This window comes from Cupressus sempervirens, chromosome 11 (assembly GCF_028749045.1).
Source record: "Cupressus sempervirens isolate cs-2001-9-10 chromosome 11, ASM2874904v1, whole genome shotgun sequence".
NCBI lineage: Eukaryota > Viridiplantae > Streptophyta > Pinopsida > Cupressales > Cupressaceae > Cupressus > Cupressus sempervirens.
Window position 1 is genome coordinate 646,798,455 of NC_143128.1, and position 27,105 is coordinate 646,825,559.

Sequence of the window (27,105 nt, forward strand, 5' to 3'; positions counted from 1 at the left end):
ATATGCTGCTAATATAATAATCTTGAAGTTTTTTTTGACCTTGTTGTAAATAGTTGTTTTGGACAACCCGTGGAGTGTTGTGGTGTAAGGGTCAAGCCCCCTTGTTAGGTTGTTTTAGTAATAAAAAATGATCTAAATGTTTGGAATAGGTGGGCATTACAAAACTACCTTTTTAATAATGATGTGGCTACATTTTGTTTGTAAGGATTGTCTAGTTGTCATTGCCATCACATTTAATTCTTGTTACATTAATCTATGTTGCTTCCTTGGCACTCATTGATGTCTACGAGGACATGCAATTAGGATTAACATGTATTTTGTTTATGCAAATGTTTATTGAGATGTACATATATACTTTTTTAAAGGGGTAAACTCTTTTGATCTAAAGCTTTAAATTAGTGAAATCATAAATGGGGGAATCTGTTTTCAATTTAAACATTCAATAATAAAACATTTGTGGGGGTTTAAATCTTGATGGCAAGAATAACACCACTATTTAACCATCATGTTGTGCCAATAACATTATAATTGTCTTCTTAAAGAAAGATATTTTTAAAGTTGTCGTGAATCAATTTGTCGACCATCGCTTCTTTGTCTCCTCAATAAAAACAAGCAGTAATTCTTCCTTCATTCTAAGGACAATGTATGATGTTGAATTTCATCTTTGTATATTTCAGACCTTAGTCATTTATTAAAACCTAGGTCATACAACTAATTTCTATCTGACTTAAATCAATAAATAAAAGCAATCAATATAAATTTTCGTGCCTGAACACTTGATGTTTGTAAGAAAATTTATGACTGTAAATCCAGAAAATACAGCAATTTTCAGTATTACTAACAATCATCATGGAAATAATTCAATTATATGGACAAACTGAAAACCAATGTATTTCTAGCATACTGAAATTTTGTATGCCTTGTTTCATGAGTGCATCCATTTACCTGGTCCATTCAATTGTCAAAGTACATTTCAACTGATGCAGTATGCAGGGCTGCTCCTATAGGAAGCACATCTTCATCCAAAAAGAAAAATGGCGAGTGTGGAGAATAGATTGACCCAATATTTTCATTTCTAATACCAATAGTAAACATTAAACCTGGTATAATCTGTTGATAGAATGAAAAATCTTCACCTGCCATCACTTGCTGTCCAATTTTCACATTATTTGAACGAAGCAAAGTTGCACCAACCTTCCTTATGTGATTGTGCAGAATTTCATCATTCTCAACAGCTGGGTACATCGGGTGCTGCTTTTCTAAGAAATCAACAGAAGCCATGCATCTATGTACAACAGCTTGACTTTCTATTATCTGCAAGAAACATTATTTCCATAGCACATTTCATCCACTTATAATAAGATTGGCCAAGTTTTTAAACTGTACATCAAGCAAATGAATTTCAATGCTTCAATCTAAGTATGATACTCAGAGCAGGAACTAACCTGCTTCACTCTTTTCTTAAGATTTATGAGACCTTTCGTTGTTAAGCTACGCAAAGTGCCTCCAAATTTAACTCTTCCTGGAATGACATTATACCCTTCTCCACCATTGATAAACCCAATTGATAGCACCTAATTATAGTAAAAAACCTTGCATCAGCTCTCATGTTTATGGATAGAGCAAAATACATGTTTTCTCTTTTGCTTAGAATCAATTACTGATCTAATAATGACAAACACCTCTAGTTAGAAATAGCAGACTATGAATAAAATGTCCTTATTGCCAGTGAAGTTTCTATCATAAATAACTGATATTGACATGTCATGATAAATGAGTGTCCGACTTCTTGATGTATAAGTTCATAACTCTTGTTAATATTGCTAACAGGATTCAACTGTGTAGGTTTTTGAGTGAAACACATTGACCCATGTTTCATGAGTAGTCGTTCACATGAACCCATCTCTCATGATAATGTATGAAACACTTAGCACTCATTGCATGTAGGTGATGCTCATAGAGGTGAAAGCACCGACACTTCCTGGGAGGTCACCCATCCCAGTACTACTCCAGCTCAAGCACACTTAACTATGGAGTTTCCTCCATGGTTAAACTCACTCTACTTGCAAAACCTGATTATTGCTTCAATCTCATCAAATCCTGATTAAGATATGGAAACAACACTTGCACACTAGATGTACTAAAACAACAAATCCCATGTACTGATTTCTAACAAGTGTATACCAAAAAGCTGTGAATTGGTAATCCTAAATATTAAACTTTATATGCAGGTGTTATTCAATCTCTTTATGGATGCCTCAACGTTTTGTGGGTTGTTTGGTGTACTCTGGTGAACAAAATCTGTCTTTCTAACCAAAATACATGACTATCAAAATTTGCAATGATTTGGAATGCTCCCCAAATTTTGCATCTGTAAGGCTCAGTTTTCTTGTATTCTATTTTGAAATTATATAGTCAAGCATGCAGACATCAACAAATATTGAAATACTCTAAAACTGCATTCTTTTAGTTGAAATTTCTAGATGGAGTCTATTATCTGCCAATATTAAAAAAATTTGTCAACTTTTTCTTTTCAATTGGATCAGAACTTTGTTTTATTGCTTTTGGTTTATCATGCCTTTGTGGTAATGAACATACCATTATGCCTTGTGTAAGTTAATACTTTGTTGTTATATGTGGAGGATTGACTGAATATGATTGAAGAAAGATACTATGAACTGTATACAGTGCATAGTAACTCCTACCTTGGAGCAGGAGGAGGCTTCTAGAGTCACAGGCTGTAGACTTCTCGTTAGTTCTCACTGTAAGGACAATTTGTGAACTTGTGCTCATAATTCAGAGCTCTATTTCTACACATCATATGATCTTGTTCTATTCTGTATCTTTTTCATTGTAGTAAGCCATAGGCCCTGTTGGTTCCCAAAACCGCAAATTGGAAATTCAAGAACCTGCCATTTCTCAGATAGGACTTCCAATCAGTTCTGGTCAACGAACGAGAATGACTTCAACTCCCCTGCACTTTGGGCTTTCAATTCCCCTGCACTTTGGGCTCCACTACACCCAAGCGGGTAAGCCTTTACCTTAACATTGACTGTCTAGTTCGAGGCTTTTGTAGAGTGAATTTAAGCTTTGGAGTTCTTCGGCTAGCAAGGTCCTTGAACTCGATGAAACTGAAACTGGATGCTGGATAATGGTTGAATGTTTTGTATAATGTTTGAATAATAATGAATTTGATGCTTGTAGGAAGGAAGTTATAGATTTTCTGACTTCAATAATAAAAAGACCAGTGCCTTTGCTCATATGGGCAATAGAGTCAAATGAATTTTCATATACAACTTTATAATGTTCTTATACACTTATATTGCCAACAATTAAATAATCAAGATGCGACAAACCAAATATTACGCAATCTTAAATTAGTCCAGATTGAATTTTAAGTCCTTTGGTCGGGAGACAAATTGAATATAGATACGAAAACAATTAAATATTTCACACTATTTGTGATGATCAAATTTAAATGCTAAATGATCTTGTCCACTTACCCGACATTTAAATTGTATACAAAATTTCAAATAATAATTACAAAAGACGATTCATCTGCAATTTAAATCTCCACACTTTTAATAATAAACAAAGTACATTAAAATAAAATAATAGAATTTACATTAGAAAAGCCATATTAAGCTCCTTATCCCTCCATACAAAATAATAAAAAATGCTTCTTCTTGAGAATATGAATGTAATTGTTCAAATATATCTTGTTGCTTTACATTTCTCTCGTTTTATATCTTAAAAATTAAAGAAATGGGACTTTCCAAACTCAAAAGTCACTTCCTTATAAAAATAAATTACATCCGTTTCTTATTAATCACATTAATTGATTAAGGTAGGTATTACTTTTGTTGTTTTGGCTTATGTTGTTATTGGGCCTTCCCTTATATCAAACTATTTCATAAACATTATCATAAAACATAAGTTATAAACTTATATGCCATGATCATTAAAAGTCAAATTATGTTGTAAAAGGGCGTCCTTACGAAGCACTGGAAGTGATCAGATGACATCGCAACCTCATCTTTCGCTTCGGCAGGCACTCAGAGGTGCTTCCGCACATACATATATGTTTGTACATATCACAATCAAAGGGTTCACTAGCCATGATAATTAAACTAGTGGCATTTCTTCAATTTTTAATACTCACGATCCATAGTTGGTATGCATATTTGACGTGGGATATAAAACAACGGCACTCATCAGCGATAAATTGCTTTAGTCTGTTCATGTTTTCAATGCATGAGATCTGGAGATGGAGTTCACGAATGCCAATTGATATGAATTGGTGGTTTACGGTTATTCATTGTTATTGATCCATTAATACACGAATTTGCACTTTTCATGGTATTATATCAGACTGCCTTTGCATCCGCCATTACTTCCGCTGGCTATCCTTTCTCATTCTTGTCTGTTGCTTTACTTCATCTGCACTTGATGGCACATAAGCGGTGATATGATGATATTTATTTGAACAATAAAAAATGTTCATAATTCTTCATCATTCCAGTTTTAAACTCCAGGCAAATGCATTTACTCTGCACTCACACAGAAGACTCCTGTTATGTATGGAAGTGAAATGCTTGCAATCTTTCCCAACTTCTCAAACACAGTCTGCTCCCACCTTGGGCATGTATCCCATCTCATTAATCCGACTGGTAGCATGAAGGCCACAACCTGTTTCTTCCTTGGAAATGAATATGATGTCTTTGTCTCAACACACTTCACAGACTACTCACAATCTTGACACTTCTACAACAGTGAAAAGGATACAATATCTTCATGGAGAAGTTTCTTTTGTACAACACAGATGATGATTCGTAAATGTTCAATTCTCAAATTCACTCAATGGTCCACTATGCATTGTTCAGCTAAAGCATCGTTTCTCAATATGCCTCTAACCAACAACCTGTACCAATGTAATTAGAATGTTTGGCTCACAAAAATGCTTTAAACAAAAAACACATAGCCATAAGCACAGAAGAATCTCCAGTTGTGAAACAGGTTGTACGTCCAACACAAGGAGTATAAGATGGTACAATTCCTGGGCAATCCACCTGAACAATCCAATAAATAGATGAAAAGTCCAAGCTTCTTGAAACTCTATCAGTTGCAGAAATAACAGAATGTTGTTCCTCTGTATATTTGTAGAGTACCAATAATATTTGAGTTTGTTTCATTCGTCCATGAAGGCATCTTATTTGAACACCACGATGTAACTTCTTAAAAGATTCCTGAACAAACTTCATCTGCTTGCAATTGAATGGAATGTCAATATCTTTGAATTTGAAATGGAACTTAATGAAACTCCATAGCATAGCAAGTTTTTGTGGGGAAGGAACAATAATTGGAGTTTGTTGTAGGGTATGTTGGAGTAGCTACTGTAGACTTGGAATGGATAGCCATATGCTCTAGACCTTTTAACTTGCACTGATTGTATCTACATAACATGTTTCTGAAGCTTGGCCTCTTTATTTGCATTCTGAAAATCAAAATAGGAGCCTGTATTGATGAAGTATTGAGATATCTTGCATTTAACGTTCAGAACCAGTCCTCTTCACATTCTTCTTGTCACAATGCTCGGTGTTTTGAAGCATATTGTTAGTACTTTAAATATAAGTATTGGGTAAGATCTAAAAGTTCTCCCTTTTACCATGACATTTGGGACTCTAAAGTTTGCCAAAATTTAGAGTTCCATCAGGCCCCAATATACCCCTACCTACTTTATCTTAACAACAGTAGCACCTGTAGGTGCAAAGGATATGTGGGTATGTGGATAAATTGGCAAGGAAGGGAAACAGAAAATACATGAACTGCAATATTATAAGATTGAAAAACATTTTGGGAAGAGTTGAAAGTAAATCTTATTTTAGAATGCTGATACTACTAACATATATTAAGTAAATTTAGTCTGTTTTGTAACATTTGCATGCACTCAACATTGGATACACCACACACTAGTGATATACATTATTTTGGGGATTTTAATGTTATGTTATACTTATTTTGTTATATGAAGAACAATTTATGCATAAAAATATACACAGAGATTCTATGGAGACTTTACTAGAGAATCCAAATGTCAATATTTTAGTTTAATAAGGAATGTGCTATCCTTTTGATTGGAAGTACAAACACAGAATGCTGAACACCGAAGCAGGATTGCAAACGATACTGTAAAAATTTAAGTGAGAGATAACTGCTATTCCGGTCCCAACAACTCAAAGTGGTGCAGAGACAGCCTCATGTTCAAAATATCCTGAAGACTAAAATGTGAACAAATTATTATTGAAACATAGCTTTAATACCAACTAATAACATGCTCCTGATGAAAGCAGGTTTAGATTCCTAACATAGATCGAAAATATCATAATCACACTGAAGAATAAATATTTATTTACTTAAAGATATTAAATCATCAGATGGATACCACCATGTGTAACAGTTTAAAAGTAGTATCGACAAGTACAAGCCAGAATGATGCTCAACAACAAATACTACTAAAAAAAACTTACAGTTATTCTAGATAATAAATTCCACGAAAACAAAACTCACCATGGCAAAGTACTTATTTACAATAAAAATGTGAGGGGCATTTAAGTTAATCAAATGTCAAGTTATACTCAGTTATACTTGAATTAGTATTACCTGGCTGTGAAGGGGATCTGTTTCTCGAGAAATAATCTCCTGCAAACTTAAAATTATAAATGCTGCAGCAACAATTGGGTCTGTATTCATGTGTGGAAATGCTGCATGCCCACCTTTGCCATTTATTGTTGCTTCAAATGTAGCTCCAGCAGCACATGTTGGCCCCGGTCTTGAGGCAATGGTACCAGTTGGCAATGAATAATCAACATGCATTCCAAATATAGCCTCGGCATCTGCAAGTGCACCTTCCTTAATCATAAGATCTGCACCTGATCCTCCTTCTTCTGCAGGTTGGAATATAAGTCTTACTGTGCCCTTCAATGTCCAACAATGACCATGAACACCAATGAACACAAGAGAGACTAGCATTAACAGTAACAGTAGATGCGTAAATTGTCACAAAAATTTGAATGCGGAAACACATCCCAGAAGTTCAGAAACAGCTATAAACTATAGTTTACAACTTTACAATATAATGTATGTTTGCAAATTCTTTATAACTACTCAATGTAAGCATGAAGTTAAAATCTACTACTTATAAGTGTTAGAATAAATTCTATAGGCTTTAATTGAAGTAGATGGAGAAAAGTATTTGGAAAACCTTAATGAGTAGACAATGGGAGCATTGAGTCAAATTATACTACCTAAGTGTTAGAATAAACTTTATTGGCTTCAATTGAAAATAAAGAGAGAAAAGTATATGTTGGAGCTTAGAATCTATGGTGACTGAAAAATATACAACACTAAAAAAATTGAAGGAATACAGCTATGGTTATAAATATAATACAAATTGACAACAAAGTAACTAGGTTCATGCTATTGGACTCAATTACTCTTGCAGAAACAGCTCGGATCATTATTTTGAAGTTTATATGAACAGCAAGCGTCCCTATCCTATGTCAGATGTTTTGCATAAAGAAAATCTGATAGCAATTGAAATCAGGAACTAACTTGTAGTCTATAGAGCACTATAAAAATGGTATTAATCACAGAAATGCTTACTATGATGCATGCGGGTTCAAAAGTTCTACCATTCACATGTTCTTGATGATTGTGCAAGAATGAAAAGGACAACATTGCATATATCTTTGAAGATGCAACAACCAATAAGATAGAGATTTTCTTTGGATGATGTGCCTCTCTTTGGAGTTTGTGGTGGCATTGTGATCTTCAAAGCCAATTCTTTGCTTTGGTGTCTACTCTTTTGTGATTAGTGGGCTCTGTTCTGTGGAGGCTTCCGTGGGTAAACTCGGCTTGGAGTCTTGTGGATGGGAGTTTCTTTACTCCCTCTTTTGCTCCTTTTTTGGTTGGCGCTTGGGTGTTGGTAGGCTCTACTTGGCATGGTGTTTTTTGTGGAGAAGTTGGGTTTTCTTTATTGTGAGGTGCTTATTTTCTTTGTTGGAGGTACCTCATTCTTATTGCTTTGGGGCTTAGATCTTCTTTGCCCGGTTCATTTTATGAAGTCTTTGGCCTTTTTGGGGTTTGGGTATGTTCTGGAAGAGATTTTGAAGTGGCTTTGTGGGACATAAGGTGATCCCCTGTGGTGGTCTGAATTTTTCTTTACGGTTGTTGCTGCTGGGAGGGCCTGTCCTAAAGTGCATCTTCATTGGTCTCCTCTGAATCTACCCCTCTTGCTTGGTGCTACTAGTTGGAGGTTTTTGAAGTACTTTTTGTGCAAACTAGTGTAGGATTTTGAAGTTTCCGGTTGGATCCTCATGTTTAGATGGCTTGACGGTTAAGTTTTCCTTCTTCTCTTTGCATGAGGACGCCCTTTGGAGTTTTTTGTGCAGTTTTGGGTGCTTTATCGCAGGCCATGGTGCATTCTTGATTGTTCTGTGGCAGTTGCTTCTGCTAGGGTGGTTATGGATAAAGACTACTTTGTTTTGCTCCTCCTTTTGCTGCTTGTCCCATAGGGTTCTGCGTGGTTTTTGTAGTGGACAGGAGCACTTTCTCTTCTTTTGTTGTGGTCAGTTGGATCCTGAAAATTTTCAAGGTGCTGTCTCGGCCTCTGACTATTTTTAGTTAAGGAAGTGTTTCGGTTTTGTTGGAGCTCGAGTCTATTCTCTTCTTGAGTTTCAGTGGTTTTGCATTTTTTTGCATCTTCCTTTTGAGACTTCTAGAGGTGAGGTCTCTTCTCATGTTTTTGAGGTATCTTCCTATGACTTGGGAGCGGGAGGCGCAGTGGCTTGGCACTTCTTGTTGCTGTCTTCTGTACTCTCATGTCCTATTGAGGTGGATCTGTCAACTATGGAGGTGGCGATGTGGTTTGTGGGTAAGGGTGGCTGCAACATGGAGGAATTTCTCATTTTGCCCATTGTGGGGTAGCAAGGAAGATTTAGAACTGGTTTCCCAGAAGGATAGCTCTTTCTTCAAACTTTCCTATAGAGGTGGGATCCCTTTCTATGAAGGTGGAGGGGAGTTTTGTTGGGGGAAAGATGTTTTCTTGGGAAATCCTTATTGCTCTAAAATGGATGGTGTTGGGTTCCATGTTTATACCCAACCTTCGAGTTGGTTCTTCATTGAATTTCTTCTTCAAATTGCTTGTGAAGTTTCAGAGAGCCATTATCCTCCCTGTTATGGTTTTGGGAACCATCTTAAAACCCATGTTGGTTGTGGGAACCGAGATAAAATCCATAGTGTTTAGGGGTGCTTGCTTACCCCATAGTTTCAATTGGTTTGTTGAGGTTCATTTTTTCTATGGTGGTCTATGAAGATAGTTCTAAGAGCTATGTTAAAACCTAGAGTTCTAGTTTGGGGAGCCTTCAATTCCCCAAGGATCTCCCTACTTTGGAGACTTGATCTTTGATGCAAGGCGTTGACCTTTGTTGTTGTGGTTGATTGCGCAGTAGGAATTTTGCTTGATTTATCTGTTCATGCTGCAATCTATTTACTGGCTTTGGCCTCTTGTTTAGGTGTGATTTATCTTTTGCAGCATTTCTTCTTTGGGGAGTTATAGATCTTCAAAATCTGATTGTACTTGGTTTCAAGGCCTTGCCAAAACATGTTTTTTTCCTTTGTAAACAACAAGCATTAAAAGACTTGATTTGCATGAAACCATAAAGCAAATATAATATTGAACGAATTGGCGTATGGACCTCCCCTTTTGGTTATTATCATTCATCCTTATAGTCACACAAGAATTGAGATCTTTTGACTAGGCTACTTATTAGTTGAGATCTCAAGAACTAACCTTAATCAACTATGTTGAGAAACGGAGTAGTAAAGAAGGCCAAAAGAATCCTACTTTTTCGCTTCTGGGGTAGTGGTATTAAAAAAACACATCATTTAGGAGTGTGATGCCTTCTAGGACAGCATGAGCAAATATGTAGATATCTTGACAGTTGGGTCTTGGTATAGTCTATTATGTGGGAGAACGGTTGAGAAGTTGGGGGAATTCATCATCATCTTGAATAAAAGGATCAAAATGCAAAAGTGATATGACTAGGTTGGCTGTCCCATAACACTATTTTTAGCCAAAATTTATATATTTCTCCATGGAATATTAGCCCTTATATACGTTTTTTTGATGATGATCATATGCAGGGGTGAACTCAATGTAATAATTTTTTACCCCAAGTTTGCTTTTCTAACTTATCCATAACAAAAGATATTATTTAGTTGTCACTGAAAACAAACATAAGCCATCTACCTACTTCAATTTGCTCAATTCTTTTTAAATATATTATGACCTACCATATCAATTGTTTCAATAGGAGCTACCCCTATTTCACCCAGCATGGTATCTTAAAGAATTGAACTTTTAATTTTGAATTTGCTAGTGATCAAGTGGTTTTGGACCTTCTTAATTTGTTTCCATTTTGAGTCTCATATTTTGCTGGCTCATATTTCACATCCATACAACACAACTAAAAGCACTAAAAGTCTAAAAAGAGTCTAGATAGCTTTGCAATCCCATAGTTCTACCTCTTTGCATCCATGTTAAAGAGCATAAAACGCTTTCCATGCTCCCAAAGTTCTCTTCTTTATACCTTCCCAACTTAGATTATTGTTGAAGTCAATCTCAAATATTAAATGTGTGGCTAAACACCTCTAAACACCTCTATTGTGGGTTTCAAAATTTGGCAATATTAATTTATTAGAGATATGCATAATTGTTCATACCACTACATTTATCTTTGCATTTTTTTGCTAATGCACTAATACAACCACTCAATGTCAAATATTGACTTCAAATTAGTTATCTTCTTTAGGAAAGAACAACCGTTTGTAAATGTTGAGTGATGCTAGAAGAGTCATACATTGAAAATTTGCCAAGGGATGCCACAAAATCACATTATTGTCCTTTCATGCTTTGTAGAAAGTCCATAGTCAATGGATTCCCCATACCTAACATCACAATGTCAAGCACATCTCTAGACCCCTAGTAAATTATTGTTCACAAGCGCTTGAACCAAAGCCATCATCATCACCTTCTCTTCACCCAAGTCCAAGAGGTATGCCATGAAATTGGAGGAAATGTTAGTATTGACAAATTCCTCCTCAAAAACCCATTTATCAGCCACTAAAATGAGGCCGAGGTGGGTTTTAAAACCACCCTAAGCCATGTGTCTATCATTACTCCAAGAAAATCCATTTTCCATCAAGTGAAAATGAGGCCAATCAAAGCACTCATAGCAGCAAAAAAAATCTAGAAATGGGAATAAAAATGATTCAATGAACTTTGGCAAGCACTACTAAAAATGGTGTAAGAGGATATCAACCACCTCCTATGTGGCATGTGAAATCTTCCACAAGTGTGAAATAATGATTGCATTAATACAGATTTTACTCGACATCTTATGCAAAACCATCAAGTCTTGTCACTATCGTTAATGAGTGTGTCTTGTTGTTCTCATGATTTGGTGTGCAAACTATGGCTGATTGAAAACTTTCCATACCATCATTGCTCTATTGACAAGCACATCAACCACTTCCTTGACCTCCCACTAGACATGGTGCATTGCAAACTCCTCATACTGAACTAATAGACACCTAGATTCCTAAAAGAGGGCCTCCAATTTCTAGTTGTGCAACTTGTTAGTTCTAATTGCATTTCTTGTTAAAGTTGAATCACCCTCAATTTCCAACCTATGTATCCCAATATTCAAACCCATTTGTAGATCCACTGCTAAAGCTTGTATTTCACCTTCATTATTGGCCCCTTTTGGGAAAGGCCTAGACGCCTTACCAATAGTATGTCCTTGCTAGTTTTTGATCACACAACTTCCTCCTAACACCCGGAGATTTCCTCATGTTGTGATGCCAAAGTTTAGTTTATACCGTCCACATTGGGGACTACCCATTTGGCTTCTCATGTATCCTTTAATGACACCGTAAGACTAGATAAGATTCTTGCCATGTTATCCCACTCCAAGAATATCCCTTTCTAATTAATGTGATTTGATACCTTGGAATTTCCAACTTCCACCATCACTACCTTATTAAAAAACAATAGTAATAAGAGAACTTTGTCTTGAAAGACTCTATGTTTCTGTAATGTTCCTTTTTCAAACCTTACCGTTTGTCCAAGTCTGAAGTGGAAAATGTTTAATCTGTACGGTGGAGTAGGATGTCATAGGGTGGAATGGATATGCCCGTACAGAGGAATGGAATGCCGTACAGGAATTTGGGAGGATGGAAGATGGCGAATGGAAGTTTGCAAATGGAAGATGGAAGTTTGGGAGATGGAAGATGGCGGATGAAGTTGGTGGATGTAAGTTGGCAGATGGAAGATGATGAATGGAAGATGGCAGATGGAAGTTGGCAGATAGAAGATGGAAGTTGGAAGATGAAAGTTGTAAGATGGAAGTGGGAAGTAAGGTGGTAGATGGAAGTTGCAAGATGGAAGATGGCGGAAGGAGTACAAGGAGTACAGAGGGATGGAGGAAGAAGTATGGAGGGATGGAGGAAGGAGTACAAAGAGAGGTGGATGGAGGAGTACGAATGGAGGGAGGTAGTACGAATGGCGGAATACGATTGGAGGGAGAGGTACAGAGGGAGGTTGATGGAGGAGTACGATGGGTATTCTATAGAAATTGGAAAGAGCTTACAAACTCATATGCAAATAATATTAGAACAGAACTCCCTCGAATAAATGCCAAGCACGAATAGATATTGAGTACTGATATTCTCCAATTAATAGTCACAGACAAAGATGGTGCTCCAATTTGCTAGATCCGAGTGAAGTATTACAGGTGACGGAATACGGTGAGGGTTGAATCTCACCGAAACCGGAAAGCCAAGTAGGGGAGATCTTTCACTTCCAAAATCGTGAACAATAGAGAATTCCAACAGGAATTTGCAGTACAAAGAAGATAATCCAAATAGCATACCTAAAACAACTTACAAGAAGGCATTATAAAGGGCTTCGGGGAAACTTCCCAAAGGATTACAAAATGGCAATAAGCCGACAAGTACTAAACAAAAATAAAGAGTGGGGCCGAGAGATTTAAAAACATTGATTCTCAGCCACATACAAAATATTATTATTTAATAATATTGGGGACACTATATTTTCTTTTCTTCCAAACTTCCCGAGAAGGGCTAATTATGCATTAGCTAGAGAAAGTTGCACAATTATATAAGATTGGCCAAGCCTCAAAAAGGTTGTGTATGTCATTGTTGGCAATTTGGCTAAGAGGTGAGTATAGAAATGCTTTGAGGTTGTCATTTATGGCAACATATATGCTATCTTTAGTGAGCAGATTTTGGGGTTGTGTTTTGGATAAGATAACTTAGAAAATTGTCGGTGTCATGAAGATTAATTGTTAGTAGAGACACCTTTTTGATTGGTGAGGTACATAGCGATTGAGTTGGCACGTGCACACTTGAGGGAAGTTAATACAGGGTATGAGGATCCTATATCTCAAAGCGCATGTCATAATGAGTTGAACGGATAGAGATATTAACAATTTACCAGTTATAGTCATATACAGGCAGAAAAAAACAAAGGCAAGGAAGTGGTAAATTGTGTTAAGGAATTATTTTGGTTTACCGAAATATTTATTTAACTAATTAGGGATGACATCCTAGATGTTAACCCTAAGTGGAAAAAGGTCAATTTTGTATTTTGGGACACGTGTGAAGACTTGAAGGTCGACATGACAAAACATAAGGGCATAAAGGAAAGATTTCCATATGCCAAGTTATGTGATGACTATGTCATTGTATTGTGATGATTATATGATGTGAACTTTATGTTAGAGCAGAGAAAGGACAGCATTTGCGAAGTTGTGTGTTTAAAGTTACACAGGACAAATCAGATATTGAAGATATCAACATTTTTAGGAGGTTTTTGTATCTATACCTTTTGTGTACAAAATATATCATTGTATATGCATGTTTGAGTGGTGGGTTCATCTTGCTACTTTTGTAATTGTAATACCAACTCCTAACAAGGTTGAGGCTTCTAACGAGGCCTAGTCCTCTGGCAAGGACAAAGACACTAAACGGATGGATGTAATAGACTCCTCACATATGAGACTTCCTCTCCTGTTGTTTGTCTATTCTCCTTTGAGACTTTCGTAGTTGTATTCTTCTGAGGAGTGGAGGGTGGTGTGGATTGTTCCCCTTGGGTCAGGAATAGTTGAGCGCTCCGTGTTTTCAAATTGTAAGGACAATCTTTAAATTGTGTTCCCTATTACCTCACAAATCTCGCAAAATGCTTTCTTCGGGCAAGATCCTTTTGTATGGCCTTCCTTTTCATAGTCAGTACACCAGAGTTCTCTCACTTCTTTCTTTTCTTCTTTACTCCCCACCACTTCCTTCATTAATCGTCTCAAATCTTTTCTTAAGGCTTGAATGGTTTTGGATTCTTCTTCGCTTTCTTCCAAACTTTCACTGGAGCTTCCATGCCTTCTCGCCTTGGAGGTTTTACTCTCACTTTCTATGTCCATGGTGCGAGTACACGCATCCCCAAAGGTTGATGGTGGAACTATTTTTATTTTTTTCTAAAGGACAGTGTTAGTCCTTTAATGAACCATCGTTTCTTCAATCCATCTGCCGGCTTGTTGTCTAGTTTCCCTATGAGCTCTTTCAGTCGTCTAGTATAGGCTTTGACAGAGTCACTCTTCCCTTGTCTTGTGTTATAAATCTCCGTTACAATTTCATCATCGTCTCTCAGTAGTTTGAATTCCTCTTCAAAAGTTGTGCAGATATTACTCCAGTTATTTTTCTTTGTTGCGTCCAAGTCGGTATACCAATCAATGGCAATACCCCTTAGTGTGGCAGGAAAGGCTTTTAGTCATTCTGTAGCATCATTTTCTCCGTTCACTTGCCATATTGTTATACATGTTTTACAATGTTGAGCGAGATCCTCTGAGTCGTCCCCTATGAACCTTGGCAATTTTTGTTTGTCTATTGCCATTATGTGGGTCTTTTTCCTCCTGGCAGAACTCTGCCTCCTGATGGAATACTCCCTCTTGATGGAATATCTCCTCGCGATGGAACACTTCCTCCCGATGGAACTCTTCCTACTAATGGAACACTTCCTCTCGATGGAACACTTCCCCCTGAGGGAACTCTTCCTTCTGATGGAACACTGCCTCTCGACTAGAAGTTCACTATCGAGGAGGAACTATTGAAAGTATCCGCTTCTTGACTTTGCTCCTTTTGGAGATCTCTCCCTCTAGGTGTCTTTGGATTTCTGTATCCCAACTTCCTTGCTCATGTCTCTGAGATGGCCAACTTTGCTATACCTTCGATTGTATGCTCAATCAACCCTTCTTGGATTCTTGTGGAATCCCCTTGTCCTCCCCTCAAGTTACGACATCTCTCCTCCTAATGCTGGAGACGTACTGTCCTCAAGGCAACTTCTTCCTCAAATTTCTTGTCCTTGTACTCACCTGGGATATATGTTTGGAATTAGGGGCATGAATCAATTTTATTGTCTTTCTCTTTTACTCGTAACAAATTGCTTGCTAACAGGCGAGGAATCTCTGAGATTGTACACCACTGGTGGTACTGGAAGTTCGTCACATACCGTACCTTTAGGGACCATACTCTCATGGGCTTCCCTTCGTACGTACTAACCGACTGCAACTTCCCAGGCCATCACTAGATCACGTGTCAACTAATCTTCCTTGGTCATTTCCTCCTCTTCCCGTCACTATTTGTTTCTTGGATGAGCGATACAAAGGCCCTTCCCATTACTCCATCCTGCTGACCTCCAGGTTCGGACTTAGGCAATGATGCCAAATATCTAGAGTGGGAATATCACTCAAGTTCACAGATACAGAGATATGCTAATCATACAGGATAACACAATTGAGATACATATAAAGTAAAACATGGAAAGTACTATCAATACTACGATACTAGTAGGCGGGGAAATAGTTTCTTTATTAATACCAAAAACCAACATGCGTATATTGACAATATTGCAAGTACTTATAGAAGAGTCAGTTTCGAAACCAACCAACACATTCCCTTACCTCCTAACTACCCAACGCGACTAGCTTTAACAAGTGCTAAACATAATAGTTACTTTTTTCCAACTACACCCTCCTCAACTTAGCTTTTTGCCAAACCATTTTCAAACCCTCTCAATTGCAACTAGCACTTCAATCGAGTTTTAGGGTGGATTTCATACTCATTTCAATCTGAATTGTGCATTTGAAGTCTAATTTTATCAAGTCTCATTTACACTTTCTCAGTCTGATTTTTCACCCTTTCCTAAGGGTTTAATTGCCATATGTTCTGTACAGTTGGGATGTTGCATCGCCAAGTCTCCATTCTTGGGCAGAGATTGAAGTTGTTTTGGGATTTTGCCTTAAGAATGGAGGACGAAGATTAAAGGTGTGTTGGGATTACGAATCTTGAATGGTAGGCAGATTCTACCCTGCCCTTGGGATTTTACTTTTATTCTCTTTGTCTCAAACTTAGTCATTGTTAGGCCCCTCTCAAACCTTCTCCGTGGTTGGTGATCCTTCACTGAAATGTAGTGAAAGGTTGTTGTATTGTCTCCGATTTCTCCTCGCCTAGTCCTTGATCCGAATGTTGATATTACACTTCTACATCTTTTCCAACTCAAGCCTTATTAAAAATCCATTGGCTCTATGCCAACTCTCTTGAGGAAGACTTCACTTTCTATCCCACAAGCCTGACTGACTTCATGCTTTCTCTCTTCTTGACTTTATCAAACTGTCCCTTTTGACAAAGGAACTGCAAAAGCTACTCTAAAGCTAAAACAACTAGAGCAAAAAACAAAATATGGGGTCCTCATTTGCAATGAGGTGATGGTGTGAAAACATCACAAAAGATGGCTAGAACTTTAATTCCAAGGGGTGGTTGAGATCCAACCACCTATTGAATTCTTCAAAAAAAAGCTCCTAAGTATTGCACATTTTTGCCTCTTGAAACTTTGAATTCCACATTCCCTTGCTCATAATTTCCTTTGTTGTCCCTCTTCATGTTTTCAGTTATGGTTTATCATCTCATCCAAGTGATTTTAGTCATGTTTGTCTCGGGTTTGAGTATTAATGTTGTACATTCTCATGCCTCCACCCTAGGATCTTTATCCATTTATATCCAATTCTCATACTATCTTGTCCCTAGATCGATTTCACTTGCCTTTGAAAGTGTTTGACACCATCCTAGCCTTGGAATCCAAGCTTTATGTCGAGGCGAAAATCTGAAGCATGTGGGAACACGAGTTTCAAGTGGTGGACGGAATTTGACCATCTCTTGGAACAAGATTTACAAGGTGTGGTCAGAATCCTTCACCAAGTGTTGCGAGCAGAGTTGGTTTAACCATGGAGGGAACTTTGTAGTTAAGCATAGTCAAGCTGGAGTAGTACTGGGATGGGTGACCTCCCGAGAAGTCCCAGTGCTTCACCTTTGTGAGCATCACCTAGATCCAATGAGTGCTAAGTGTTCCATTTATTCTAATGAGAGATGGATTCATGTTGAATCACTACCCATGAAACATGGGTCAATGAGTTTGACTCAAAAACTACATAGTTAAATCTTGATAGCAATATCACAATTTGACTTGTTGTGAAAATTATCTCCTACTTATCAATCGATGAGCTTAAGGGACTTTCTAAAGAATGGTTCATAAGGCACAACACTTGGTGAAGGTTTTGCAAATGGAGTTGCAAGCAGAGTGGGTTTAACTATGGAGGGAACTCCGTAGTTAAGCACGCTCAAGCTGGAGTAGTACTAGGATGGGTGACCTCCCGAGAAGTCCCGATGCTTCACCTCTGTGAGCATCACCTATATCCAATGAGTGCTAAGTGTTCCATTTATTCTCATGAGAGATGGATTCATGTTGAATCACTACTCATGAAACATGGGTCAATGAGTTTGACTCAAAAACTACATAGTGAAACCCTGATAGCAATATCACAATTTGACTTGCTATGGAAATTATCTCCTACTTATCAATTGACGAGCTTAAGGGGATTTCTAATGAATGGTTCATAAGGCACAACACTTGGTGAAGGTTTTACAAATGGGGTTGCAAGCAGAGTGGGTTTAACCATGAAGGTAACTCCGTAGTTAAGCGTGCTCAAGCTGGAGTAGTACTAGGATGGGTGACCTTACAGGAAGTCCCGGTGCTTCACCTCTGTGAGCATAACCTAGATCCAATGAGTGCTAAGTGTTCCATTTATTCTCATGAGAGATGGATTCGTGTTGAATCACTACTCATAAAACATGGGTCAATGAGTTTGACTCAAAAACTACACAATTAAATCTTGCTAGCAATATCACAATCAGATTCCTTGTCAGAGCTTTCAATTGATAGTTGATACACACTCATTTTCTTTTTGTTTCTTTGAAGCTTTGAAGGTTGCCTCCCTTTTGATGAAAAATCAGAGTTTTTTTCTCATCTCATAGGCTGTTAGAACTTAGGATACCATGAAGCTCATGAAAAATTAATCTATCAAGTTCCATCATCTCTTCAATCACTGAAACTTTTGCATTGAAAAGCAAGGAAGAGACCTTGACATTTCTTGAACAGTGGATTCCTCAACATTATCTCCCAAACCCTTAACAGTGTTAACTTCATCTACTCACAGAAAAGAAGTGGCAACATTTTCCTCTTCCTGCATACTGAGACTTTCAAAGTTTCTTCTATGAGTTTGAAGCTTTTCCTTTATAAGCTTATCATCTCCTTCATATGTTTTCTGAAGTGTCTTCCAAATCTCATGAGTGGTCCCACTATGCGTAACTTTCAGAAATCTAGTCTTTTACAAACCACATAAGATTGAGTTTATGACTTTTGCATTATTTTCAAAGGCCTTCTTCCCATCAGCAGCTGTTGGAGTAGGGGGAATTGTGTAACCAGTCCTTACACTACTCCAAACATTAAAACCTAGCGAACTTAGATAAGTAAGCATTCAAACACTGCAAAATGCATATTGGCACCATCAAATAAAGGTCCTTTGTTTGTAGGGCGCTTTGTTTGTAACCAGACCTTCATGGCCATACATGCAATCAGGATCAACCTCTAAGCCTAAGGTAAAGATACTTGGGCATTAGTTGGAAATTAGAATCATAAATATGTATTCATGAGGTTCACTTTGCATTTGTATACAAGAAGATTTCGATGTGTGATTGATTATAAATTGAATGCATGATTCATAGCCCATGTCTAGAGCTGTGCCAAATAGTCTGTATTTCTGTAATAGAGGCTGTCTTCAACATTGCATAATCTAATGCTCATCTGTAATAGCTCATATACATGCATTGCAGGACTGAATGAATATATCTTATTATTGATCTGGAAGCATTGCCAATTGATTTAAGAGTCTGAGAATTAGTTTATTGTTGAGCTTTGCAAATATTTGACCTGGTGACTTTCAGAGTATAAATTAGTTTTCAGTTCAGATTTGCTATTATTTCAGTCTAGAGTATTTCATGTGTCTGAACATTCTTGCAATACTGATAGCCCTACTCTTTCCCTTGCTAAAACGTTCTCCATTTTGAATCTCAACATCTGTGGTTTGAGTAGGAAATGACATACTATCTTGCAAAGTCTCTACTAACATTTCCTTTTTCTTGTCTCCCCTTAAATAAAAAACACAGACACCTCGTCCTTCTTGGGTGGGGTTACTTTTCTACATCTTTTTACTTTTCATCTGCCTATTCACAAAAATAACAGTAAACCTAAGTTATTGGTTTGGATCTGAGGACAGCTGCAGGTACAAGAACTTGATAAATGGATATGTGATTTAATTAAAATATATATTTAACTAAATCCCTACAAGAGGTAGTTTTCTGTTATTTCCCTTATTGCTTTGTTATTCTTATGTTTCCTTGCCATCTTTGAATTTTTACATCTCCTAAATCTCCTCCATGCATAGGGATAACAGTAGACACAAATAACGTTGCTCTGTTATCATTTACACATTGCTCTTAGTCTTAGATTCATGTAGGATAAGGGTCCGTTTGTTTGTTGGAATAGAAATAGGAAAATTGGAATAGGAAATGTATTCTCTTTGGTACCCCAAATTGGAATAGGGAATAGGCAAACATACTCCAATTTTGCCCCTAAAATGAGCATATGTCCATTCCAAAAAATAGTTGTTATTGGAATGTGCCATTCCTATTCCCAATCTGTTTTTTTTTTTTTTTTAATTGTTAAAAAAAAATTTCTTACATTTAAAATTTTTTTTCTTACATTTAAAAAAAAAACCTTTTTTTATAACATTTTATTATTATATCTATTTTTTTTTTTTAAAATTATATTTCTCATAACGTCAACGAGTAAAATAAAAATGAAAATAAATTAACCTTTTTACCATTATTGAAAAAATTAACCAAAAAAACAATAAATTAAAACAAAAAAATTTAAGGGAAATATTTTTAAAAATACTAAAGTTAACCTTATTCCTATTCCATTTTTGTACAACCAAACAAGGGAATAACATATTCTGTAATGCCCCGCCAAGGAATGCAAAGAATTTCACTAAGTTTGCCAAACAATTTTTTTTTAAAACATGAAAGTAAAACCATTCATAACACTTGCGGAAGCAATAGTAACATCCAACTGAAAATAACATAACATAACAGATTACATTCTTTAAAGATCCGTTAACGTTGAATTACTTCTAATCATAACTTATTCATCTAACATCACATCCTTATGAAATAACAATGATGCATCCAATGTACTTAAACAATATACAAGTATACATTTTAGATTTACATTACTATAATAATCATCATTAAACATCTTTATATATTACCATCTCATAATTATTAACATTAAAAATCAACCATTAGACTTCATATTCTAATTCTTCAATACTCAAATTAATAATTCAATATCTCTTTCCTTCAGTTCTATCATTAATTCATCTAGAACATTCTTATTAGCCTTTTAGACTAATTAAGTAGTTATAAATTCTAACTATATTGCTTTATTGAGATTTCAATAACCTGATTAATAACTTAAATTCTTCATTTATAACATTCCCCTTTAACCTTAACTGGATTAAATTCCAATTAAGTAAATGAATCAATTTAAAACTATACATTTATTATTTATAAATCTTGAATATTAAACAAATCTATTAATATTATATATATATACACATATACATACATACATATATATATATATATATATATATATATATATATATATATATATATATATATATATAAACTCATAACAAATTTTAATATATTAAAAATCGCATATGAGATAATTAATATCTAACATCATGCGTATGATTATAAAGCCGTATGTTTCAATTACACATCCGACAGTGGATGGATCGCCGTGCGACTGTCATCGCGATGCGACCGTGGCCGTGCGCTGATGGCTGCTGCCGAAGTCGGCCCTGCGACCGCAGTCGCAGGTACGACTGCGTCAACAGTCCGTGGCCGGCATAAATGAAAGGAACAAGGGGTGGGGTGGGGTAAAACCCCGCCCTCCCATATAATTTTTATTTTTTATTTTTATAAACGTTTTTTTAAATATCGTTCATAAGTAATTCGCATATAACATTTTTCATTAAAATGTTTCCATGCGATTCGAACTCAATATTTATATTCGGATTTAACGTTTACACAATTTTATGCATATATATATATATATATGTGTGTGTGTGTGTGTGTGTGTGTGTGTGTGTGTGTGTGTGTGTGTGTGTGTGTGTGTGTGTGTGTGTGTGTGTGTGTGTGTGTGTGTGTATACATATACAGATTGTAATTCAGCACTATTATTTAAGATATATATATATATATGTATATATATGCAAATTTGAACATATATGTATTTCTATTGAGAACATATTTATAACTTTTAAATAAAGAGGGTTTTCTAATTCTTTTAAATAAGAATCTCTCTTTAAAAAAAATAATTGTTCTCTAAATATGATCATAATTTATCTAATAGATTTAACTACAAATTTAAAATCATCATTGTTAATCTAATTCGAACCCAAATCCGTTTAGATCTAATTTCTTCCTTAATTGGATCTAGAGTTTTCTAATATTTTCTTCTTCAAACAAATAAATACATATCTAGATTCCGATTCAAATTGCAAATTCATTTATGGAATATAATCAGACACTTATAATAAACATGATGAAGACAGGAAGAGAAATGGTGCAAAGAGAATATACGATTATCACGAGTGCACCTGGACACTGATGCTAATTCGTCATGCCTCAGAAGTCCATAGAAAATCCCTTCCTTCTCATCATTCGCAATCCTCCATGATCCAAGCCAACCGAATCCTCCAAGTGACTAGATGTGCTAGAAGAAGCATAGAAGCAAATAGAAAATACATGAGCATATGAATCTTCTCCAATGCATGTAAGCTTTGAAGCTTCCATTTTAAGCTTGTAGCTATTCAACTTCCATTCAGCTTTTTATTTAAGCTTTCATTAAGCTTTCATTAAGCTTGTCCAAACACACAAGGAGAGCCTCAATTTAAAGGCCTCTAAGATGAATCCAAAGTGTCTCTAGAAACAACTAGAAGATAAGCATGACAACCAAGCATGAGCCTTCTCCAACCTTCTAGATGAGTCTTAAGGTTGTAGACACCATGTGCTCAAATAAAATGCTAACTCTTAAGTGTAGACAACTTGTGCATTCATAGAGTGCAAACTTCAGTGTTGTCTACATGACAACTCTCGAGAATTTGCAAACTCCTAAATATTAAAATAATGCACATTAATTAATTTAATATTTACTTTTACTCTTTTCAATTTAATTAATTAATTTATTAAATCTCATGCACTAACTTTAATAATTCCACTTTTCAATCTTAATATATTTATATTTTAATCATATGAGATTTAGAATCTTTTATTAATTTAAAAATATTTTCCACTTTTAAATTTCATTTCCAAAACTTAATTGCTAAAATATTTATTAGCTTTAATCATAATATTATTTAGTCATTTATTTAAAAATGAACTCCAAATATATTATTATTAAAATAAATATTGTCACATTCCAAATTTAAACTTTTAACTTTTATCTTCAAATTTAATTATTTTATTTAATTAATTTCTCAATTAATTAAATAAAATAAATATTAAAATATCATATTAATTTTTCATTAAATTAAACCATTAATTAAATCTTTTAATTAGGCTTAATTAATAGAAAATATATCAAAGACTCACAAGGTAAAAATATGAAAACTCATCATAGCCAAAATACATACAAAATCAAACCAAGGGTTTAAATCTCGAATTACGTCATCCAACGTATTCGGAGGGTACTCAACTCAGATACTTGTCCTAATCTTTCCAATTAGAACAAATGGCTTAAAAGGGTTGGAATTTGGACTTGAGAATTTATCTCCCCTCTCTTATCATTGAGATAGTGTGATAGGGTACGCTCATCCTGGCAATTTAGGGAAGTCGATACCCGGTACCTGCAACCTGCATAAAAACCACGCATGTACAAGCACAATATATACTAAGCTAAACAGGCAATGGCAGGAAGTGGTGCATCGTGTAGATTCCGACTAGCAGGTGACTACGACTCCCTTCCTTAACCACATCAGACACGCCATACAAAAGTAAACACACAAAGAAAACACGCACACCATACACATGCAAATATGGGGTAAGTATCCATAATAAAACACATTTGATAATAAGCCATCTAACTAATCATCATCAACAATTGCGAATAATAAAAATAATCATCATACATACATGAAATGTAAAATCTAAGTGATCTCATCACATAATAAACTGAATTTAAAACATTATCTGATAATCTCAAAACAATGCCGCTAACCATCAACATAAGACTAGCTCTAAAAGAGTTAAGCAATGATAACAAAATGCGAACTAGGGGCAGGCACTACATATTCCCAATCAAATACCAGGTTAACCAAACAAGAATGGGATTGCTCTTTTCCATTTCCATTCCATATTTCCATTCCTATTCTAATTTTCCATTCTAATTTTCTATTCCTATACCGACAAACAAATGGGCCCTAAGTGTGTACATGAATCCAATGTTCCTTGTTCCATTGACTACTTTTAGGGGTTAGAAGATCAAACTAGGGCCTTGACCATTCATGGCAAACTCATAAGTAGTCACAATCTTTCTTTCTTTTCAGAAACAGGTACATAATAACTCTATAAATCTTCACTTTTTCCTTTTGTCACTATTCTATATTTATTAATTATTTGTACATCTTTGACACTTTTTCTCTATATTAGTATTATTGTGTGTGGATTTATTAGGTCTTGGAGCAAAACATCTTTGACACTTTTTCTCTGTATTATTAGGTCTTGGAGCAAAACATCCGTTACACTTGGGATGATGGGATAATAGCGTACAGCACTTACCACTCCTAAGAGTATCCCAAATCACTTTCTAGGTTCTATTTTGCTTTATTTTCACTCTTTTGCAGCTATCTTTATTATTTTGTTCTTGTGTTTGAAGTAATTTTTGTTTTTCATTTCCAACTTCATCAATGCAATTGAAATTTAGAGAGATCAAATTCTATAATTATACATGGGTGCCAAAAATATTCAAAGCAATGAACAATCACAAACAAAACTATGTCATACACTAATGCTATGACAACCAAACCAAAAGACATCTTGGCACCACCCATGAGCTTACCAAACACTGTAGTAGTGTTGCATAATGCAAAAACTAAGATGAGCATGGAAATTGACTTGGTTGTGGCAGCTTAGAGAGGGATTGAATCCATGCTTCCTAGCCCTCCTCCCAGATGGTTGCAATTTAAAGTGTGTTTTTAAAGTCAAAAAGTGAGTCAAATGGCCAGATGCATCGTGATGCTGTCCAGGTACTCATCAATGGCGCTGTCTAAGGTGCAATTTATATGCACCGTATCATAGTGAAAATAATATAGACTTACACTATTTACCACTCGCTACGGGTGCATATAAGTTGCTCCGTAGCCACTGGCCTCATCCAGCACATCCGTCCACATTTACAGGGCATCTGGATGCGTACACCCCTCCCCTGCGCACCCACAACAGGATACAGGGGCAGGGGGTGCACCTCTGGTAACTTAGCTGTAAACCCTTGTCTTGCTGCCTCTATAGTTCTTGTTGCACAAATGACAACCAACTCTGCTTCCCACTTGAGTTTTTTTTCCCTTTGTCTATGGCTGTTGCAAATTGCAAAATGAGTTTTTTTAGGTTGAATGGACTTTTTGCACTAGTTTTTGGGAGAGCGGACAGCCATTTAAATTGGTTATTTGAGTCCATAACACCTGCAACAGTCCCATGCCTAAAAGAAGCCTTAGTTCCTTTACGCTTCTTTGTTGAATGTCAACTTAAATTGTTTTTTCCTTTTGAAAACAAATCTGCAATTGCAACCAAAAAAAAAAGCTCATTAAATGTTTGAAATTTTGAAGGAAACCCCAAAAAATAAACAAGTTAAAAAAAACTTGTGCAAATGAACAATGGATGGTAAACTTACCTCAAATAATATAGTCTTGATGCTCTGTTGTTTTTCTCTCACTGCTGTTCTTTTCACAGTTTCTGCGGTTCTCTTTCTTTGTTTTCTTCTCATAAAATGCAAAATAGCAAAATGAAGGAATTTTTTGGTTTTGGTGTTTGTTTTTATAAGTTTAAGATTGTTGTAAAGCGGTGTAGTAATCCTTACGGGTCCCCCAGCCCACCTTATTTTTTTCATTTCTGTGCGTTTCCTTCAAATTTCACTTTTGGGCTGTGAAGGTAATCTAGTCATCCTGGGAATTCTTGAGGTTTACTAAAAACATTTCCTAATTTTTTACGGATGGCCCTAGAGATGTTTCCTACCCATCCATGCATCCCAGTATGTGGAGGTGACATGCCCTACGGAACATAATTTCATATAGATTTATCAGAGACAAGCTCCAAACAAACTTAAACATAGCTCAATATGGCTCTGGCAAAAATGTTTCTTAAAACCTCAACTAGCATACGCCTATACTAAATTATAGTCAGAGAGCCGTACTAACCTTGAGTTTGTGTTTCCTTTGGTGAAGCAATTTAGCAGCCCCAAGAAGCATAGTGACGTGTGCATCGTGCCCACATGCATGCATACTTCCTGCAATTTTGCTCTTGTGTTCCCACTCCACTAGCTCCTTTATTGTCATCAAGAAGAAGACATTAGAAATGATCTTGACCTTACAAAACACAACTTTAATTGGCCCTGTTTAGAAAATATGCAAACATGGGTTTTTACTTGCAAAGGCAGGGCATCCATATCAGCTCTTAGAGCAACAACAGGAGGCAATCCGGAGCCTATCTGAGCCACCACACCAGTCTTTGCATATGGCCATTTATACGATACCCCGATCTTATCAAGCTCTCTTCTGATAAGAGCACTTGTGTTGTATTCCTGAAAAAGGAGTTCTGGGTTCTCGTGAATATTTCTTCTTATGGACTTTAACCATTCAATATCACTCTTGGCAGCATCCATGAGCTCACTGGCATAAATTCCCATTGTTTCAAGATTATGGGCTTCCAATCCCAGTGCAAAAACTAGCCACAATACTAAAGTGGCTGTAATCATACTGATCAAAGAGAACATAGCAGCAGCCATATTTGCTTGATTACTTTGAGTTTTGGTGAATAAAAATACTTGGGACTACAAATAGAATTTCATAAACTGAAAATCTACAACTACTCCCTGCAGGTATTGTCAACAGTCAAAAATCTTCTTATGCTACTTTATTCTTCGAAATGAAAATCTAATCTTTTTTGACGCAAAAATATTAAAAAAAAGTCAAAGAATCTTCAAAGGATTTGCCATCTGCTGCTACGCTAAAATTTAAATTTCAGAATTCTTCTCTTTTCCTATTGGTTGTGATGGGTTACAGACATTTGTACAATATGTGAAGTCTTTATGTTTGAAGGGATTCAATGTTTTAATCTTAGAATTTAAATTTTAAAATTCCTGTACTTTTCTATTGGTTGTGAGCAATAAGATTAATATAAGATACTCAAAGTCTCAAAGCTCCTCCCATAGAGAAAACTGTAGACATATTTTTTTTAAAA

General features: G+C 35.9%; 2 protein-coding genes across 2 annotated transcripts in view; one reads left to right on the plus strand and one right to left on the minus strand.

The window, feature by feature from the left end:
* Positions 1 to 27,105, plus strand: part of LOC149531424 (histone H3.2) — a 35,855-nt gene that overhangs the window by 5,906 nt on the left and 2,844 nt on the right. The window contains exon 2 of the transcript XR_016358523.1: positions 24,373 to 24,464. The gene's annotated coding sequence lies outside the window, so the exon portion shown is untranslated. The remainder of the gene's footprint in view (positions 1 to 24,372; positions 24,465 to 27,105) is intronic.
* On the minus strand, positions 783 to 26,759 carry LOC149531425 (IAA-amino acid hydrolase ILR1-like 5). Its single transcript, XM_089809091.1, has 5 exons — positions 26,291 to 26,759; positions 26,064 to 26,189; positions 6,661 to 6,975; positions 1,446 to 1,574; positions 783 to 1,314 (listed from the first exon to the last, which is right to left on the minus strand). Exons 1-5 carry the CDS (start codon positions 26,648 to 26,650, stop codon positions 955 to 957), a joined length of 1,290 nt encoding a protein of 429 aa, XP_089665217.1. The 5' UTR covers positions 26,651 to 26,759; the 3' UTR covers positions 783 to 954.

Coding starts and splice junctions, on each gene's coding strand:
- LOC149531425 (XM_089809091.1), bottom strand. CDS start 26,650: ATGGCTGCTGCTATGTTCTCTTTGATCAGTATGATTACAGCCACTTTA. Junction 26,190..26,290: donor TGGATGCCCTGCCTTTGCAA/GTAAAAACCCAT, acceptor ATGACAATAAAG/GAGCTAGTGGAGTGGGAACA. Junction 6,976..26,063: donor AAAGGAAACACAAACTCAAG/GTTAGTACGGCT, acceptor TGGACATTGAAG/GGCACAGTAAGACTTATATT.